The 20,135-nt window shown below is 54.3% G+C and overlaps 1 protein-coding gene across 1 annotated transcript in view; it reads right to left on the bottom strand.

Moving 5' to 3' along the window:
• Positions 1-7,837: 7,837 nt before the first annotated feature.
• Positions 7,838-20,135, bottom strand: part of GLI3 (GLI family zinc finger 3) — a 270,490-nt gene continuing 258,192 nt past the window's right edge. The window contains exons 13-15 of the mRNA XM_038562653.1: positions 19,242-19,532; positions 14,474-14,801; positions 7,838-13,578 (exon numbers count right to left, since the gene is read on the bottom strand). Of these exons, the coding sequence (XP_038418581.1) occupies positions 11,237-13,578; positions 14,474-14,801; positions 19,242-19,532 (2,961 nt within the window). The 3' untranslated portion in view covers positions 7,838-11,236. The remainder of the gene's footprint in view (positions 13,579-14,473; positions 14,802-19,241; positions 19,533-20,135) is intronic.

The following is a 20,135-nucleotide window of genomic DNA, read 5'->3' as shown; positions in this document are numbered from 1 at the left end:
CCCGGGCCTCCCACTGGTCAGCAGCTGGGCTCCTCTTGGAACAGGCAAGAAAGCACCAATTCCTGGGAGCCCCACCGCCCGGGGGAATTGGGGCACCCCCAGCCACCCGACAGCCAGCCGTTCCCGCCGATCCTTCAGGCAGCTAGCACTGCGCAGCCCCTACCCCTGCACACGGCCGCGAGGCCTCCTACGTGACGGAGGTGGGGCAGCGGGTGCTCAGGGCCCCTGGGCGGCCTTCTCCAGCCCTTGCCTGCTCTGGGATCTGGGCTGCGTGTAAAGACCTGGATGGCCCATCGCATCTTCACAGGCCTCTGGTGCATGCTCCTGTGTCATCTCAACTGTCCCTGTCCACCTCCTGGGATCCTGGGGCCTCTGTGGCTGCAGCAGGCCGGAGAGTGTGATGGGTCCTTGGGCCCCTGCTCCTTTGTCTCCACCTCCCATGCTTGGGCTTCATTCCTTCCTTAAGTCCCTCATCACCCAGTTGCTTCTTCTGTATCTTGCCCTGTGTGTCAAAGTCATCACAATGTTCCAGACACAGAAGCTCAGGGAAAGAGACCCTGGCCGGGCTGCAGGCCACGAGGCGGAAGATCTGGCCGTGGAGGAAGCAGTGGTCCCATCTCCTGATCCCTGGTCTTTCCATCTCCTCCTGACAGCCTCTGGTCCGCTTGCTTGGTTGGAGGGGGGCATCTGGGTGGCTCAGTCAGCTGAGTGCCTGACCCTTGATCTCAGCTCAGGCCTTGGTCTCAAGGTTGCGAGTTCAAGCCGTGCCTTGGTCTCCATGCTGGGTGTGGAGCCTACGTTAAAAGGAAAGAAAGAAGAAAAAAGAAAGAAAGAAAGAAAGAAAGAAAGAAAGAAAGAAAGAAAGAAAGAAAGAAAGAAAGAAAGAACTTTGAAGGACATGGGAAAATGCTCACCATTAAATGTGATGTGTGAAAGGAAGACCCAGAGCTACAGCCCAAAATGTTAGCAGCAGTTATTTCTGGGGGCTTGAATGACAGGTGGCCTTCTTTTGATTCTGATGCTTTTTTTTCTGTTCTCCACCAGGAGTATGCATTCATTTTAGAATAAGAAAATAAGCGTTATTTGAAAAAAAAAACCATCTCTCCCCCAAAAAAACACCTGAGAGTAAGCACATCAGAATATCAAGAGTGGCTGTCTTTGCATAGAACTACGTTCCTAGTCACCAGGCTTACCGCGGAGTCATATCCTAGAGTTCTACTGATGATCATTTAACTCAAAATCTAAATACCTGAAGCACCCAAAGAACAAAACATGCAATAAAATAACTTAAGAAATGACCATCAGTTTTCAAAGTTGCTGCAGTGAAATAATCGAAGTGAGGTTAGAACAAGTGGTCTGTGTGGTTTCGGGGAAAGGTGTGGATCCCTTGGAAGAGCCGCGTGGGGAGTCGTGGTGGGGAGCAGTGGTGGGGAACAATGGTGGGGAGCAGTGGTGGGGAGTCACAGTAGGGAGTGGGGAGCCAAGGTGAGGAGCAGTGGTGGGGAGCTGAGGTGGCGAGTAGTGGTGGGGAGCCGCGGTGGGAACCAAGGCTGAAAGGGTAGCAGCCCACATCTGGATTGTGTGATACGTCTGTGCAGATGTATACATGATTATAAAATGTCTTTTTTAAAAAATCACTGTACTCTTTTGCTCTTTCAGAATTAAGAAGTCTAAATTCTAGTGACGCCTGGGTGGCTCAGTGCATGAGCATCTGCCTTTGGCTCAGGACGTGATCCCAGGGTCCCGGGAATCGAGTCCCACGTCGGGCTCCCGGCATGGAGCCTGCTTCTCCCTCTGTCCATGTCTCTGCCCCTCTCTCTATGTCTCTCATGAATAAATAAATAAAATCTTAAAAAAAAAATCTAAATTCTAACATCACTGTTTCTCGGGAACCTATTATACCTTGGACACACTGGCATCAGTATTTGTTTCTTTCGATTTCTAGAGTCCCTTTCATTAGCTCTGCACCCATGGGACCTCTGAGAACGCTGACCCTGGTGTGTAAGTCTCTGGGCACTGAGTCAAGAACTGACAAGCAGGTGCACTGCCTGGCGGGGGAGGGCCTGAACGTGTCCCTTTGTAAGGGCCTCTGGCTCCCAGCAGCCCTGTCTCCCCGCATAGGGGGGTGTCCCTTCCTGCACCTGTGCGTGGAATCACTGCCTAGGTAAGGGGAAAGAAGGAACAGCAGCGATATAAACGCTTTGATAGCGCATCTGCTGGGTGCTGCATGCGCTGTGCATCTTCTGTCCACAGCCTCAAGCCTACCCCGCGACTCGGGGGGAGACCCTGTAACTGAGCCCCTCTTGCAGATGGCAACGCCGAGGCTCAGAGGTGTAAGCAAGCTGCACATCCAGCTGGCAGAGAAGGTGCCGGCCCTCTGCCCTGATGCAGCCGGGGGCCAGCTGCTCTCTGGTGAGCAGGGACCTCGGGGCCAGGCACATCTTATTCTCACCTATTCTTTCTCAGTTCTGGATGTTTCCAAGGAGAAGCCCCCCTGTTGTATAATAAAGAATTTTGGGAGATTTCAAACCCCTCGGCATTGGCCCAGTGATAGCAGAGCCTTTGTCATTCATGAGGTTCTCTGGTCAGGCCTGGGTTTATGTTGAGGAGGTGACCCAAGGTGGGTCCCTGGAGATAGCTTCCAGATGAGGGTTGGTCCCCAGGCAATGAACCATGTGATTAGAAGTTTACAGTCTCGGAGCCAGCCTGACCTGGGGGCGGGGATTGTGTTCAATCACAGGGCAGTGATGTTATCCATTACGCCCTCCTAGGGAGACACTGATAAGACCTCTGGGCACCAAGACTCAGTGAGACTCCTGGTAGGTGAAGGCACTGACGTGCCCTGAGGGTGACAGGCCCTCCCTGACAGCACCAGGCAGAGAAGCTCTGAGTTCAAGATCCTCCCAGACCTTGCCCCCTATTCATGCATTCGCTCGGCTGGCTGTTGAGTTGCTCCCTTCACAATAAAACTAACAGAAATATTTGGGAGTCATTCTAGAAAAGTATTGACCTGAGGGGTTACGGGAACCCCTGAATTCATAGTCAGTTGATCAGAGCCAAGGAGGCCTGGGGAACCCCCAAATTGTGGCTGGCTTCTGGAGCGGAAGCAGTCTTGTAGAAGACAGAGCTCTTACCTCACGGGACCTGCCCTCCGTCCAGGCGGAGAGGCCTGCGCCGAGTCCCAGGACACCAGCTGGGGATGGTGGGGGACATCCCTTCCCTTCACCCACCTTACGCTCCTCTCAAGGGGAAACCCTAGGTCTGAATGAAGCCAGAATTCGAGTGCCCAGGGCCAGCAAGGATGGATTAAAATCAGCTTATTTTCATAAACCTTCCTCTTGGCTGTTACATCCAGTTGAGTTACAGCCGCCTCAGAACCCATTTCAAGCTTGCTGGATGGCCGCCATGCTGGAAGCTGTGGGGTGGGAAGCCCTATTAACTCGTCTACAACCACAGGGCAAGGGAAGACTCGCCGGCGGAAGGCAACCCACTGTCTTGGAGGTCAACGGAGCCCTGTTCTGTCCTCCCAACCCCTCGGAGAGGCAAGAGACAGTGATGCTCGGTAGCACTCTCCATGGGGCAGAGCTGGGTGACAGAGGATCACGGGCTCCCTGTCCCCTGGACTCAAGTGACACCTTTAGCCAAGCTCAAGGGGGAAGGGGAGGAAGCCTCCCCGGGAACACGGAACTCCATGTTCTTCGCATGAACTTCAGGGGAAATATTTATCATGATGTTTCATGACCTCATCTTTGGAAGGATGCAGGTCCAATGGGAGGCATCCAGAGGCCTGGGTTCATGGAGAAGCCAGTTTCTTAAGAACAGCAGGGTCGACACTGGCGGTGCGATGGATCCGGAATGGACAGCCGGCCAGGGAGCCTGAGATGGGTCCAGGGGCAAGTGGTCTCTTGTTCAAGAGACGGTGGATGATCCTTGAGCTGTGACGCTGGACTTTTCCATTCATCTGTTAGCCAATGTGATTTTTCTTGTCTACCAAGTTCTTTGCTTTTTAAAAATCGCATCTGGGAAGGGCCCTGGGTGGCTCAGTGGTTGAGCATCTACCTTCTGCTCAGGTCGTGATCCCTGGGGTCCTGGGATCGAGTCCCACATCCCTCTGCCTGTGTCTCTGCCTCTCTCTGTGTGTCTCTCATGAATAAAAAAAATCTTAAAAAAAATAGTCTCTGGGCCATGTGTCTAGGCATGTTTTGGGTAAACATTTTTGGGTAAACATTTGGGGGTGTCAGAATCACCCTCAAATGAAAAATGAAAATGTGGGTATTTCTTGCCTTGACTCGCTGGGGACATGGCTGCAGACCCTTATCCTGTCAGCCAGGGAAGAAGCCTCTTGGTTCCTTCCCATCTGCCCCCCCCATTCCCCCCCCTCCAGGCTTGCTTCCACCTCTGCGCCTCAGCAAGGGAGGAGGAGGGGGGAGGAGGGAGGAGGAGGAAGCTCTCTGCTTGTCTCCATCCAAACAGCAATGGAATTCCTTGGCCTGGCTGTTCAGTAATCCTCTGCCAGCTGGCTGCCTCCCTTTCCTCTGGGAGCACAGTGAATCACACCTCCGCAGTGCATTTGGCCCTTCCAAGCCCCACGGGCTGGGGGGGATCTGCAGCCCAACTTCTGCGCAGGGATCACGTGGGGCCCTAGAACTTCTGAGCAAAAGGAGGCTTGGCGGCCGATCAGGGGCCCTGCAGGATTCAGGACGCGCCAGGCTGCTGGCGGCTCACCCGGAGGTGGGGGGGGGGGGCTTTCTCTCCCCCTCCCCCTGAGGCTCTTGCAGGAGGGGAGGACCAGCAGGTAGGCTGAGCAAAGGAGCAGAGCGGACCCCTGGGTTCTCTTCCTTCAGCCCCTGGAGCCGCCCGGCCCTGGCTAGTGTGAGCTCGCCAGCTGCTCAGTCAGGGCAACAGCCGGGCAGCAGGGGGGCTGCACTGGGTTCTAAGTCCCACCAAGTGCAGATCTGAGGTTTTATTTCAAAGGTTCGGGTGGGAGAGCGAGGAGGGAGGTGACCCCTGCAATATCCCTTTTGCCGTGGGGATCAGAGCCACACTTGTCAAGGCTAGATTTTTTTTCAAGAGCAGGGACAGGATAGTGTTCTAGCTGCCTCTACCTGGAGTGACCAGGGAATCTTCTAGATGGAGCTTGAGCCAGCATCCCGATTAGATGTGAGCGGTGCGGGAAGAGCAAAGCCAGTCCAGTGCTGCCCCCCGCCCCCGCTACCCTGAGCCTGGACTTGCTGAACCACGTGGGCAGCAGGCCCTGTCCCTCCGGAAGCCCCCGGGGGTGGGTGAGGGGTGGCGGTGGGGGCTGGCCTGCCCTGCAGGGCTTCTGCTGCCCCCTCACCTCTCGCTGCCAAGGCCTGGGAAGGCTGAAGCACAGGGAGCACCAGAAGCCCCTGGGTGGTGTGAACCGTGGCCTGCAAGGCTGGGGCAGGCCGCAAGCCCAGGTGACCAGGTGACCGTGGGGAGCCTGCACTGGGTGACAGCACTGAGGGGGCACTTGGGGGGATGAGCCCTGGGTGTTATACTCTATGTTATACTGCATGTTCCTGTGGCAGCAACCGCCTCCCCTCGCGGCCGCTTTCCTACTGGGGGATGAACACAGGCATCCTGTATGATGGAGGGGAGGGAGGGGGGGAGGGGGAGGGAAGGGGAGGGAGGGGGAGGGAAGGGGAGGGAGGGGGAGGGGGGAAAGAAGGAGGGAGACAGGGGGGAGGAAAGGAAGTGGGAAGGAGGACTTTTCTTGTGATTGTTCTTCCCTCTTTCCCTCCCCCGTCTCCCTCCTTCCCTCTGGCCCCATCTCTCCCCTCATCTCCCTCCCTCCCCCCCACCCCATCTCCCTCCCATCTCCTTCCCCCACCTCCCCATCTGCCCCCATCTCCCCCCACATTTCCCTCCCCTCCACCCCGTCTCCCTCCCTCTCTCCTGCTCAGTCCCCCTCCTTCCCCCCATCTCCCTCCCCCTGTCTGTCTGCAGTCAGTAACACCAGTAAGTGAAGGAGCCGCCAGGAGGAGGGGAAGCATCAGGTCACAGCTTAACTGCAGCGCCTTCTCTCTCCTGGTGGTCACACAGAGGGACGTGTCCCCCGTCGCTGGCATCATGGATGTGATGAAATGTGGTGCCACTCAGAAGAGGCCACGAGCCCCCCTTTGTAACACCGCTATTTGATCCTCAGCTGCTGCCACCTGCTTTCTGCTCCCAGGCTCTGGGCACCTGGGGAGGGGGGTGTTTTACTTGACCTACCTGGATTTTTTTTTTAAGATTTTATTTATTTATTCATGAGAGACACACAGAGAGGCAGAGACACAGGCAGAGGGAGAAGCAGGCTCCCTGCGGGGAGTCCGATGTGGGAGTCAATCCCAGAACCCTGGGATCTCACCCTGGGCTGAAGGTAGACGCCCAACCGCTGAGCCACCCAGGCACCCCTCAATGACTATTTCTAAACAAATACAAAGAGTTGAATAACTAGGTAGAGGAAGAGTAATCTAGGTCTACATTGGCAGAATGAGATTTAAGAAAAAAAGAAAACACAAAACAAGACAATAAAACCTAGTATTACCAGAAAGATGAGCCCAGATTGTCTGGAATAGTAAATGTGTTAGAAGTAAAACTAAAGGGGGAAAATGGCCAAGCAAAGAACTGTGGAGGAGACAAGGACTCAGGTTTTTTGGCAGCAGATTCGTTTTCCACCCATCCTAGCATTCTCCTTCGAAGGTCTCCTTTCGGGACTAGAGAACATCTTTGAGTTCTCCAAACTACTTAAGCCTTTGTGAAATGCCGAGGGGGCCGCATGTCCCGTTTGCCTCCAGCTCTGGGTCTGCTCCTCGGGACGTGTTTTAAATGAAGCTGCGAGCTGCACCTGTCCGTCCACTCCCATGACCCATGTCCGTGTCCTGCGCACCCTTCCCCGCGGCCCCTTTCCTCCTGTCCTTTCCATAAGCTCATTTTCCTCGTTGGACTCTGACTTAGCACGCTGAGTACATCTTCCTAAGCTGACAACTTATACCCAAGATAGAGAATAAATTCATTTTTCCCCTTCTTCTTTCTGAATTCATTCGGACGCCTTAGGTGAGGGCTCTAGTTATGAAAGCAAAGGAGCCCATTGGATTTATGAGGGCGAGTCCTCCCTGGTGAGTTAGGAAAGCATGAAGCATCCCTGTGCTGCAGGATCCCTGCAGGGAGGACGCACTCATCACCCACAGGAGGGGAGTCCCCGCCCTCCGAGGGACTTGCTGGTGTACCTGCAAGCCTGTGCTCCAGGGAAGCCTGGGGTGCTAACACCAGGGCCCGAAGCTGGCTGCTACTCAGAAAGAGGAAGAGGATCCTGTGGAGGCTTTGATGGTGCTCTGGAGAAGGTATTGAAAACAATATAGAAGAAAAGACAGATTAGAGACATAACTTACATTCCTGTCTGAAGTGAGTTATTAAAAGCCACTAATTAAAGTAGGTCTCCACCATGTCAAGTTTTCTAACCTGTATTATGTCCTACATCCTTTGGAAAGAGAAGAGGATTTATAGAAGAGAAACAAACCCAGTCGTTGGACATTGAACCACTTTCGTACTCCCTCCCTGGAGTTTGGCAATGTGATAAAATTAAGAAAAACAATGATGGTTACAACTGGTGTGTCTCCCAGGGACATGCCCTGACGTCACCACTAGCGGAGGACACCAGCGTCTTAGATGCTCAGTCGTGGGGATGAGGAATCTGAGTCTCAGGGCGGAAGTGCACTCAGTTTGTAGGGGGGCAGGGGCGGGGTGTCTGAGTCCAAATGCAAGCTCTGGATTTTTCCTGAGGAAGCATGGTTCCGTTCAGCTACGGATCAAATAAACAACCCCATAACCATTTCAGTACAAAGCGTTTTTTTATTGACATTGTAAGAAACATCGTTCTTTTTGTTACAAAAGGACTAGGTGGTTCTGAAAAGCAAAAGTAGAGTCCTCGTGTGGCAGGACTGCGGCCCTGGGCGTGAGGTGGGCAGGGGGGCGTCGCACGGCTGCAGGCTGATCCGAGAAGGCCCAGGGCCGGCCACATCTGAACACTATGCCTACAATACTTAAATGTATTTACATGTGTTTCTTTTAAAAAAGGATTACACATTTTATTTTTTAAAAATCTAAAAAAGGTGAAAAAAATGAACTTGCATTTTATTTTACACGTTGGCAGGATACACAACATTAACTCGTCAGAGAGAACATCCTCCATCAGTTCAAAACAACACGGGAAACCAGGTTACAAGACAGCTCAGACTCTGCTACAATCGTGTGCGCTTGGCCGGCCGGGGAGCATGCCGCCTCGAGCTCCGACCGGGCATCACCGACTGGTCCCTCGCATCAACAAGATTAACATAAAATAAGGCACATACATCGCAAGAATCACAACTCTGTGGCTCAAGAGGACGAGCCAACGTAGGAGGAGCCGGGGCAGTCTCATCAGCTCTTTAGAAAGGAAGACAAAGTGAATGGCTTAACAAATAAAAACATGGTTAACATGGATGTTCAAGAGGAGTACCATGTACGAGCCTGCACTGAAAGGTAGGATGTGACACTAGTGAGTTGCTGCTGTCTCCCTGACACGGGGGAGAGAAGGCTGGCAGCTGTGGGGCAGTCCTGCCAGAGGAGAATGGCACGTGTGCAAGCAGACGGAGGGCTTCTAAGTGGCCCAGCAGACCCTCCTTCCACTAACTGTCGGGACACCGCCTGGCACTCCTGGAAAAGTATACTTCCGTTCTCCCTCTCCCCCTTCTCCATCTTTCTGAGATTTCCATAGAGAGACACAAAGACTGTGCTGAAGTAGGAGTCTCTCTGCAAATCTAAAGGTGAGAGGAAGGAAACGAAGCACGAAACGGTGAAGAAAGGGAGCAACACAAGAGAATCATCTGGAACCACAGGGCAAAGCAGAGGCATGGGATGACAAGAGTCCTCACCCAGCTGCCGGCTGTCCTTCCATGAAGGGCAGACGAGGCAGGAACTCATGGCAACGGAGAAATGCAGGTCACGTCCGGGACTTTTACCCGGGACGGACTCTGAGGGAGGAGGGCCGCTGTCCTCACCCAGGAGGCTGGAGAAGGCCCAGGTCCCAAGCTTTGAAACGGGGGAGGACAGGGTCAGGCCAAACCACAACAGCATGGAAGATGACATCCGGGCGTAGAGATTCTGACGTTTGCAGAAAAAGGAGCTTCAGGGAATGGACCGCTGATTTTGTGACCGGGTCACTACCCGTTTGAGGAACTCACAAAAAGCCTGGCTCTGTTCTGTTGGAAGTAGACTCAACTCCACCCAGCTCCGATCGGGAGCCGTCTCTTGCTTTTGGGCTCTGTTCCCAAGCAGATGCATCCTTGGACGTCAAGGCAGGAGCTGGATGTGGGGGGAGGGGAGGGGTGGAGGCAGCAGCCTCAGCGCCCCTCCAACGATTTCGGGGACACCTGAAAGCAAACCCAACCTTCTTAGCCACAAAGTCCCAAAGGGCAAATTTAAATTTACCTCCATGCTTAGATTCTTGGTCCAAATGAGAGATCATGAGTGTGAGAAAAATGGGCTGGTCCTAACCTTATTTCCTATCATCTAATGCTTTACTTTACTTGACTTCGTCTATTACTAATTTAAATGACAGGAAGAAAGGGAAAAAGCCACACGACTGACTCATCAATCACTTTGGATTAAATCCCACTTCTGGGGTAAATGGGACACAAAAGAGCAGGTAGTCTGAGGTGTTAATATTTTATTTTTAATAGTTTACATATTTTTAAATGTAAAATGCTGGATAATCCATGTACTCTGTACACACATAGTATGTCTTTTATGTGTATCGGCTGCACATGGCAAGTAGCTGCACTTTTTAGTCTTTAAATGTTTTAATCCAAAACAGAAGGATACATGAAGTCCACATTAAGGACCAACTGCATAGAACATTTAACCTCTTAAATGGATGCATCGTTTCATAGACGGGGTGTAAGAGCACGCATCCACACAGCTACTCACCATCCTCCTAGCGCTCTCAAATACTAACAACGGTTAAAGCGATTTATTCCAAACGTCATTGTATGTGAGCTTTTTCTTTTACAACGAAGTTTTATAAATCCCTCAAAATAGGGCACTTAGAATAGAAATGCTCCTTCACTATAGTGGAATTAATATATGTTAATGAAATAGTCGGCTGTGGGGTTGTTTAGATACCTCTATACTTAGAACTATATATAATCAATTCTCAGTTATCTAGGATAATGGGTAAAGAGATGGAACTATAATCAACACCTACAGCAAACCCACAAATGTTCCCCAAACTATTTCTACGCAGTAGCTTCACTCTACAATCTACCTAACTTCTTGTCTTGCCGGAACAGATGGAAGTAGCAGACCCACCACCCTGCCCCTCTCTGCCCCCGGAGCACAGAGCGACACTGAACGGTCGTGGAGACACGGGGAGGAGAAGCAAGGTGGATAACTGAGAAATGAACACATAGACGGACCTGCCCCGAGTGCACCGACGGACAGGAGGAATTCTAAACCCCAACCGTGAGCAAACTAGTGTTCATCCGCCAGAGCCCCAAATTCCTGCTTGCGTGCCACCATCGAAAGCATGCCCTAACCTGAACTGGAGTGGGGAGTGCGTCAACAATCGGTTATGTCTGCTACAGCACACCCATGAAGGATTCTTAAACTCACTATCCATATTCTGATTCTTGTGCCCAATGTGGGAATTAAAACAAAAACAAAAACAAACACAAACACCGAAGAAAACAAAGAACAAAAAGAAACACGTAAAGGGAAATTTAAAAAGCTGGAAGCGCAACCCCTTGGTCAAAAGCACACCAACTCCTGTTTCCTTGGAGTAACAGAGAAACATGTCAAATCCTGTCGTTTGACCTCTCTTCGAAAAGAAGAACATGCACATCACACATTTACACTGGTTTACTAAAAAGGGGGTGGGGAGTGGGCTTACAGTTACAAAAAAAAAAAAAAAAAGAGGATGGTTCGAGTGTAACAATACTGATTCAAAACTGAAATGGAAGACAGTTTCTCCCTAGAATACTTTAGGGTTGTTCAAAGTCCTTTTCCATAAAAGGAAGATACTTGAAACACATCCCAGTCAGGTGAGATGAGATTGCTAAAATACATACAGAACTAAAAAAAACCAAAAAACAAAAATGAAAAACAAAAAACAAACCGGCAAAAAACTGAGTCCGTTTAATCTTTTTTTAAACCCCTAAAGTTTCACGTTGGTTGGCAGCCTTTCCCCTAACGTCTACTGCATCACTGCAAGGAATTTGCTTTCTTCCGCCAGGGAGGTCAGCAGGGAGCTCATGTCCCCGATGGCCATGTTGGTGGTGCTCACGGACAGCGTGGGCAGCGGGAGGGACGCGCGGGGTGTCGTGAGGCGGGAGGAGCTATGGGAGAGGTTCTGGATGATACTGGGACTCAGGGCTCCTGACATCAGGCTGGCGTGGTCCCCGTCGTCTATGATGGCGTCAAAATCGATCTGCACCCCTTCCAGGTCATGACTGTCGAGGCTGTCAACCGTGCTCGTCACCTGGTTAGCACCTGGGGAAAGTAATTCAGAGTTCTCGGCGCTGGCCCCCTGTAGCAGGCAGCTGGCTTCTGAAATGGAGAATGAACCAGTTTTCATGTCTTGCTGACTGAAGCCAACGGTTTGGTCATAGAACTGACCAGAGTAACTCTGCGTGTTCGAACAGAGCTGATGGGGCTGCCCCTGCATCTCCACCTTGATGCCGTTCACCCTGCAGGTCGGACTTGGGTCACTGAGCTGTGCCTGCTGCAGAGCGAGGCTGCCCCTCGGCACAGCCTGGCGCCTGCCGCCCCCGTAGGCCGCACACGGCTGGTAGCCCCGGGTGGCCGCCAAGCCGGCGGGCTGGCCGCTGACGCACGGCGGCCCTGGCAGGCCGCCCTCGGGCCCCAGATAGACGTTGACGTGTGAGGTAGCGCTAACCTGCCCTAGCATCTGCTGGCCTGCGCGGCCCGCCCCTTGGTGGGGCACGCCGTCGTGGAGCAGCGGATGGGCCAGGTACCCCTGTCCTGCCAGGTCTTGGGTGGCCAGGCCGCTCCCGGCGCCGCCCGCTGACTCGCCGGGCCCCGGCAGCAGGCCAAAGTCGGGCTGGCCCCCGGGCCCCGGCGCCGTGCTGCTCTTGAGCTTTGCCGCCGCAGCGCAGCCGCCGTCGAGGGGGCCGGGGGCGCCCGGCTGCCTGCCCAGGCAGCTCCCGAACTGCGGGGCCTTGCAGGGCTGTTCGTGGAACGCGTCTCCGGGGCTGCCCGCTCCAGCGCCGTGGCCCGCCAAGGGCTCGGGGCCGCCGTAGGCCGGGCCGGGCTCGGCCAGGGGGGCATAGGCGCCGGCGGGGCCGGGCCCGCTCCGCAAGGCGGGCTGCGGGGGGGCGCCCACGTTGCCGTAGAAGCCGAAGGCCCGGGCCTGCTGCGCCGCCGGCCGCTGGCCACACTTGAGCTTGGAGGAGCACAGGTCGGCGCTGCCCGAGCTCACTTCGTTCCACTGAATGGGCAGGTCGGCTTTGCTGGCTTCGGGGCACGGCTGCTCCAGCGGGCGGTACGGCTGGCCGGCGGGGCCCGGGTGGCCCGGGTGGCCTGGGTGGCCCGCGTGACCGTCCGGCAGCCCCGGGCCGTCGAAGTCGCCGGGCCCGTGGGGCGCTTTGCTGTCCTCGGAGACGGCGCTCTGGAAGGGCTGCTCGAACCCGGCCGGGTTCTGGGAATTCAGATACTGCACCACGTCGTCGGGCAGGAAGTCCTCATCGGTGAGGCTCACGTCGGCGTCCATGGTCAGGGCCTCCAGGGTGACGTTCTCGGTGATGCTCGGCGGACAGGGGGACGGCGGGAAGTGGCGGGGCTGGCCGCCGTCGGGCCGCGTGTAATTCTGGAGCACCAGGTGCCGCTTCTCCAGGGTGGGAGGCGGCCCGGGCGGGTTGAAGCTGTGAAGGCTGCCGAAGCGCTGCACGCGGGGCAGGGAGAGGCCGTCGGACGCCGTCCGCACCGGGTCGCTGGCCCTGCGCACGCCGTTGCCCAGCGCGTCCAGGGGCAGCAGGGGGCGGCGGCCGTAGCCGTGGGCGCCGCCGTCGCTGCACCGCCGCGGAGGGGGCACGGGCGGCAGGGCCCCCGCGGGCTCCCGGGCGTCCCCGAGCAGGGCCATCCTGGTCTTGAGGCTCATCCTCTCCATGTTGGGCAGCGGGGTGGGGGGCGGCCCGCCCGTGGCCGCCGCGTACTTGGCCTTCAGGCGGTACTGCTGCGCCGGCGTGAGGCTGAGCAGGCTGGGCAGCCCGTCGCCCTGGCTCGCCTCGCTGGACCTGCGCGACGCGTCGGTGGAGATGGGGTCGTAGGAGTCGGCCACGCTCACGTTCTGGGGCCGGCCCTCGGCCTGGGACGCCTCGCTGGACCGGCGGCTGGAAAAGCAGGGGGAGATGCCCGAGGAGCGGCGGCTGCTCAGGTAGGCGGAGCTGATGGTGCTGGCGCTGCTGTCCCTCCGGTTGAGCATGTTCAGCATGGTGATGTCCACCCCGGAGAGGTCGCTCCTGTTCGGGAGGAGGGTCATGGGCCCGCCCAAACTGCAGCTGGTGCTGGGCTGAGTGCCTGCAGAGAAGGGGGAGACGGGCGATCGTTTGGGGAGGACGCACAAGGGGCCGCGCCGAGGGCCTGTGGGAAGCCAGGGCCGGTCTCCCCTGGGCCACGCGGCGTCTGCCCCAGCCACCCAAGGGCCCCGGGTCATGGTTACAGAGTGGATGCGGCTGCGCGCCTAGAACCTTCAGTTACGAGGCGGTGGGGACGTTTGCAGACCCCCTGGCTTAAACGAAACCGTCCGAGCAGCCTGCATCACTAAAGCTCCTTCACGGGCACAGGGCCAGGGCGTCGGGAGGAGGCCCGGGACAGACACGGCGCTCCTGGACAGGCAAGGACAAGGCCAGAGGCATTCCAGGAGTGTCCTGTCTCCCCGAGACCTTCCTCCGACGCCCTGTGAGAGTGGAGCACGCCCGGGTTGGTGGGTGGGGAGCTTCACCGTTCCATGTGCTCCAGGTGGTACTCAGGGTGATCCCAGAAGGAAACCCCATGTGGGGCTGCCAATGCGAGAGGCTGCTTGGCCTTCCTTGAACCGGGAAAACATCACCAAGGTGGCTGCTGACCTCCTGGGTGTAGATGGGAAAGCAAACGGCAGTGCCGACCCCCAATGTCCACGTGGGGAGGGGGACTTCTGCACCACGGCCCCACAGTTACAAGTGCATCCTCGGAACATGACTTCCGCGTGGCGTTGGCATGCTGCACCCCACCCTCCGTGCCAGGGCTCTCCCCTTACACCTGCTTCTAAACAACGGCCTCCCCACAAAGGCAACACCGACGTGTACGGTGACAGCATCATTTTAGGACCGGAGGACACAGTGGCCCACAGCAAGCCCGGTCCGTCTCAGGGGCTCGGGGGCACGAGGCAGGGCAGGGAGGCCGGAGCGGGCAGGAAGGTGGGCACGGGACTCACCGTTTCCTATGAGAGGAGAGACTGCAGGGGCTTTGGGGGGAAGAACGGGGTTCAGTCGTGGAAGCATTCCATTCACTTGTTTGAGCCTTTCTAGTTTCACATGCTCCATCCATTTGGCCCCTGCCGGGTTCCTCCTGGCTTGCAAGGCGAGGGCGGTGGTTGCGGTGGAAATGGTCGAGTCCATGATTGGGGTTTCGTCGATGGTCCCGAGGTCTCCCACGCCACCTCCGTCGGTCAGAGGAAGCTCGAGCCCACTGTTGGAATAGTTGCTGATGGGGGACTGTTGGCTGCTGCATGAAGACTCACCACCAGGGCTTGGCTGAGATGTCTGCTGGGATCGAGAGCAAACGAAAGAGCTGTCACCGGGAAGGAAGGAGGACAGGGAGCCGACCCAGACCCGCGGGGGGCCCAGGGGGTCGAGTGAGGGGAACTGGGTGCCGGTGAATGGGGGCGGCCTCGCTCGGCCACAGCGACTGATGGGATGTCGGGTGGATGTGCAGCGGAGGCAGATGGAAGTGGGGTGTGCTGAATGGGGTGGGGGTGATGGGCGCGACCTCAGCCTCGGAGTCCTGCCCCAGGTGCCAGCTCTGCCCACCGGCTCCTCGGGCCCAACCCTACTTGCACCACTTGACTTGATCCTTTGGGCAAAACGCTCAGTCACTCGAAACCTCAGTTTCCTTATCTACAAAGTGGGGCCCACTAACTTCTCTTCAGGATTGTGGTGGGACTTAGGGTGAGGCCCAGAGAGCACAGGCAATAGGGAAAGACGTGGGAAACGGGTACTGAGGGGCTCCGAGAGCATTAGCGGTTCCCATCATCCCGCGTGGCTTTGGCCCGTGGGCCCGCTCGGCTTGGCTACAGCGTGCGTGGGGGCATGTGTGGCCGGGCACATGCTCCTGCTCTCCTGCGAGGCCCTCTCTGAGCTGCTCAGGGCTGGCTCCCCAAGCTCTCTGTAACCTCTCCCCCTCCGTCTACACCTGCCTGCTCCGAGGGACCCCGACCAGGCCGTGGGTAAAGGCAGCCGTAAGGGGCAAAGCTTCCATCGCCTGGCTTCTGCTGTACCCAGCGCGGAAGAAAGGCTGCCAGGACAGCCATCCGAGTCCGGGGAGGAGCCTTATCGCTGCCCCTAGAGTGCCCTGGCGTTTCTCTGGGAGAACCAGGCAATGTTTCCCTCCTGCCACAACCGTGTGGCCTACACAAGCCAGTTCTGCAACTAGTCAGGAACTGGACCCAGTGCACCGGTTCTCAATCAGGGAAAGGACCACCCGCCCCCGGGGCTCCCAGAGATGATGGGGCGCGGAGAGCTGGTTGTCCTCAGGGCTGGGGCGGGGGGGCACCATATCAAATGGCCCTCCGTGAGCAGTCTGCACAACTCTATCCAAACTTCCACCCGTGTCCCGGTTGGAGAACAGTATGACCCCTTGGGCGGGGATAAGAAAAGTGACGTTCAGAGAAGCTCAGCGACTGCCCCAAGTCACAAAGTCAACGAAGTCAATGGTACAACCAGCCTAGACTCCCAGCCCAGCGCTCCTTCCACCTCTCCGCAGAGCCTTCTCTAGCGTTCCTCTAAAGACTAGAGCCTGACGGCAGCCCCAGGAGCAAATCCTCCAGGGCGAGAGAGCCACGCAGACTCCGCTACAAGACTCCCAGGTGGGCCGCCCAGGGTTCTACGCGGAGGGCTCCCGGTGGAACCCGTCACACTCGTTCTGCGACCACAGTACACACACCCAAGCAAATGCACACTTTTCTAAGTGAGTGCCATGTGACACGCTAAGTTTGTCCTGGGCAACCAAGCAGAGCAAAGTAAGAGACACAAATTGGATTGCGGAGCTCGTGAAGTCTTGCTCGGGTTACGCTTCAGCATGACGGTGGCGTGCCAGGCCACGTGCTCCGTCCCCAGCTCCTCAGAGCATGCGGGGCTTTGGAGGTCCTTCACTGTGGGACCGTCAGCAACCGGCGTGTGCGTGTGACTCTGTGTGTGTTTGCACGCACCGCGGACTCACGCTTCCACGGGGCACAGGAGGAGGCGCGAACGCACTCATGACGAGGGCTGCTCAGAGGAGCTCAGACATTTAACTACAGATTAAATTGCTGACGACAAATGTATCCAGATCGGTCGTCCTCAAAGAAGAGAGGTACCCGTCTGGTCCAAGAGTGAATTTACATGCGTCAATTTGATAATTAAATAGGCTTGGGGAACATCTGCTTGGTCGGCCGGCCGTGATTTGTTATGAAAACCTAGACAAATAGAACAATGACTTCCACCATCTAACTGCACATTTCCACATGCTGGATGTTCAAAACACATTGCTTCTATGTTCGAAGCACAGCCGAGTAATGTTCACTACCAAAGATAGTCACAGAAGCACGAAAACTACAGCGAAATCAAATGCATAGAAGTTGAATGTTAAAATGAACACAAAACAAAAAGGGCAGAGAAGCTGAAATTCCCTCACCTTATTACCCACTGTCCTTAGGAAGTGAGAACAAGACATTTAGGAGCATTACACAGAAGAGATGTGGAATTAATAAGGAAAAAAAAAAGAAGAAAGAATTTAATTCATAGCACGATGATCAAAGACACGTTTAAAAAGAAAGAATATTAGAAATGTAAAATCTCATACGCATTAGTCAAGGTCCATGAGGCCATCTGCTTATATTTACGTGGATTCGTGGACATATACAACAAAATAGCCCCCGTAGGGAATTTGATTAATTGATTAGCCTTACCTGTGAAACATGGAGCCTCATCTCAATCTCCATGATCCCTTCCAGCCCACGTTTCTATGATTTCATTACTTTATAATATAGTTCACATCTTGGGGCATCTCAGATGTCACTGAGCCAAATAACCATACGCCCTTATTTCTACCAATTTTCCTTTTAAATAATGGGTGTTTGGAAAGGAGATGACAAGTTTTCTTGAGCTAGGGATGTACATTAAAGGTACAAGAGACTCTGGGTCCTTGGGATGTCCCAAGGACATAAATCATTGTCTTTTGATGACATAATCTAGGAGACCACAAATTCATTTTCCTTGCTTCATTAAACACTTGAGGATAAATTGTTGAATGTCCTGCACGTGGTACAGTTGGACTTTGGGGAGCTTGATATGTGGTCCCCCCCCCCCGAAAAGTATGTGCTGTAGCACTTACGAGCTGATTAACGCTGGAAGTATGGTGATGAGTCATAACACATGCATCAACTTTTACTAAGGTGCTTTTTATTTTTATTGTATTTTGACTAAGGTGCTTTTGAAAAGCAAAATACAGCTACGCACTGGGACGTAACGATGAATCTGGGTAGCTTACTTGTATTACTGGGGGCTAGACTTAATGTCACTTTCTCAAACTCTTAAACTCAGCAAGTCATTAAAATTCACCCAATCACTTGGATTCCACTCGGTCAGCCCTGGGATTGTATGCGTGCATCACTTCCTAGCCACACGTACTGCCGCGTGGCGACATCACTCAGGAGCCCACAGGACGTCAGTCCAACTGCTGGACTTTTTCTACTTTTAAGAAGAAGCTTCCTGAAACGGAGTACAGATCCGTCTGCCTGACCACGTCCATGCATCTGGAAATCCAAGCACACGGCTTCTCTCTGGTACACTTCCCTCCACTTGTAGAGTGGAAGACCAGAACCCGGCACATCCGCGGAGCTGACTCCGTGACGCACGTTGTCTAAGACAGAAGTGCTGGATCTCTTCCGACAGCTACTCTTTTCATTTTTCTTGTTGTCTTTCTTAAAGTTTTGGATGTTTTTAGTCTGGCACGTACATAACAAAGTCACCAGGGGAAGTGAGAAAGAAGCTGCCACAGGAGCATGATCCATATTATCAGTCTGGTGACTACCGAGAAATCACCAAACCAGGATGATTTCTCCTGATGACATCTTTCAAACTCCTCCCTTGTTCTTCACCTCCTTGCTTCTGGTTCCACTGCAGAAATGGTCTCTAGTCTAGGCAGTCAATCCTCGGCCTGGCACCAGAGTGGGCTTTTCTCAAAATCAGCCATGCCATGTCATTTGCCATCACCAGTTAAATATAACTTTTTTTTTTTTTTTTTAAATCCTGACTCCTTTTTTACTCCGACTCCTGCACAACCTGCTGGGATGTAGGGCTGTATCCGGCTGCAATGCTGCAATGCCAGGATGTGCTGCAGCTCGGGCTCTGGCTGCAATGCACCTTCCCGTCTCTGAGGGTTAAACTTGAGGGCTACCACCCCTGCCTCACCCTGTCACATCCTCAAGTATGCTGGGGGTTTGCTTCCCCCTCTTGAATGCTCTCATGCAGACTTGTGTTAAAGACCCATCCACGCTGAGTTCCAAGTGTCTGCTTTTTGGCTGTCTGCCTATCCCATCGGACTATAAACGCCTAAAGAACAGGGACCATGGCTTATTTATCTCAGGGTGACCAGGGCAAAGCACAAAACAAAAGACACGTCTGCAGAAAAAAGGGATGGCTGATTTTTATCACAGGGCTCCTGAAAATGTAGACAGTCATGCCTTTCTAACCTGCCATGAAGGGTATAGGCTCTCGGTTGATTTTGCAAACCAGTTAGCAAACCTGGATGCTCTGTTCAGGGTTACTCTATGCCAACCAACCTTTAAGTAAGAAATCCAGGTCTCTGAGCTCTTGACCTCTTCAATAAGAGAGCCCAGTGCAGTGAGGACCTTGGTGGTCACATCCCTCCTTCGTCCCTAGCTGACTTTTAAAAAATTCCCTAGGATGGCCTGGGGACCAGCAGAAGGAAAGTGAATGACATACCATGGGCTTCTCGGCCTTGACAGCTTTCACTTGGAGGCATTCTTCCCGCTTTGAGGTAGTGTTGCTGAGGTCCTTCTGCTCCCCAAGGGCTCCCTGAGTCTGCCGGCCAGGCGACCTGGACTGTGAATGGCTGCCCGAATCTCGGGGTGGGGGGGGCCGAGGATGTATGTCCCCACGCTGCTTCTTGGTGACATGAGCCTCTGGGCCATGCACGGTCTTCACATGTTTCCGGAGGGAACTTGGGTCTGTGTAGCGCTTGGTGCAGCCTGGGATTTTGCACACATAGGGTTTCTGCCAAAAACCACAAGAATGAAATAAAGAGACTGTTACCGAAGTGGTTGGTGATGCCCCAGCCCATCGCTCTTGTGGATGCACATCGTATCTTTAATTCTTTCAAAGCCCTTCCACAAGGCGTTCAGATACCTCTAAGTCCCAAGGGTTTAATAAAGGCCATTTGAACACCATTCAGGGGCCAGTGAATCTAGCTTTAATAGACTATTACGTTATATTTTTTAAAGATTTTATTTACTTACTTGACAGAGAGGGAGCACACGCAGGGGAAACAAGAGAGGAGGAAGCAGGGAGCTGAGCAGGGAGCCCGAAGTGGGCTTTTCTGGATCCCAGGATCATGACCTGAGCTGAAGGCAGATACTTAGCAGACTGAACCACTCATGCACCCCTTATTTTAGAGAGTGCTCAAAGAGAGTTACAAATGCCCAAACTGCCTGCGTGTTCTCAGAAACATTTATCCTAGGAGTAGGAAGAAGGATCCTGTTGTTGTGGTAGCTACTCAAATAGGTATTGGAAGATGTGGGTGAAGACAATGGTGATGGTGATGGTGACAAGGCTTCGCTACCCATCACCGATCAGAAGAATGCTATATGCCTTTGGGAG

The sequence above is a fragment of the Canis lupus genome, chromosome 18, assembly GCF_011100685.1.
Source record: "Canis lupus familiaris isolate Mischka breed German Shepherd chromosome 18, alternate assembly UU_Cfam_GSD_1.0, whole genome shotgun sequence".
Taxonomy (NCBI): Eukaryota; Metazoa; Chordata; class Mammalia; order Carnivora; family Canidae; genus Canis; species Canis lupus.
The sequence above is the reverse complement of the archived record's forward strand: the minus strand, read 5'-3'. Positions and strand labels throughout refer to the sequence as shown.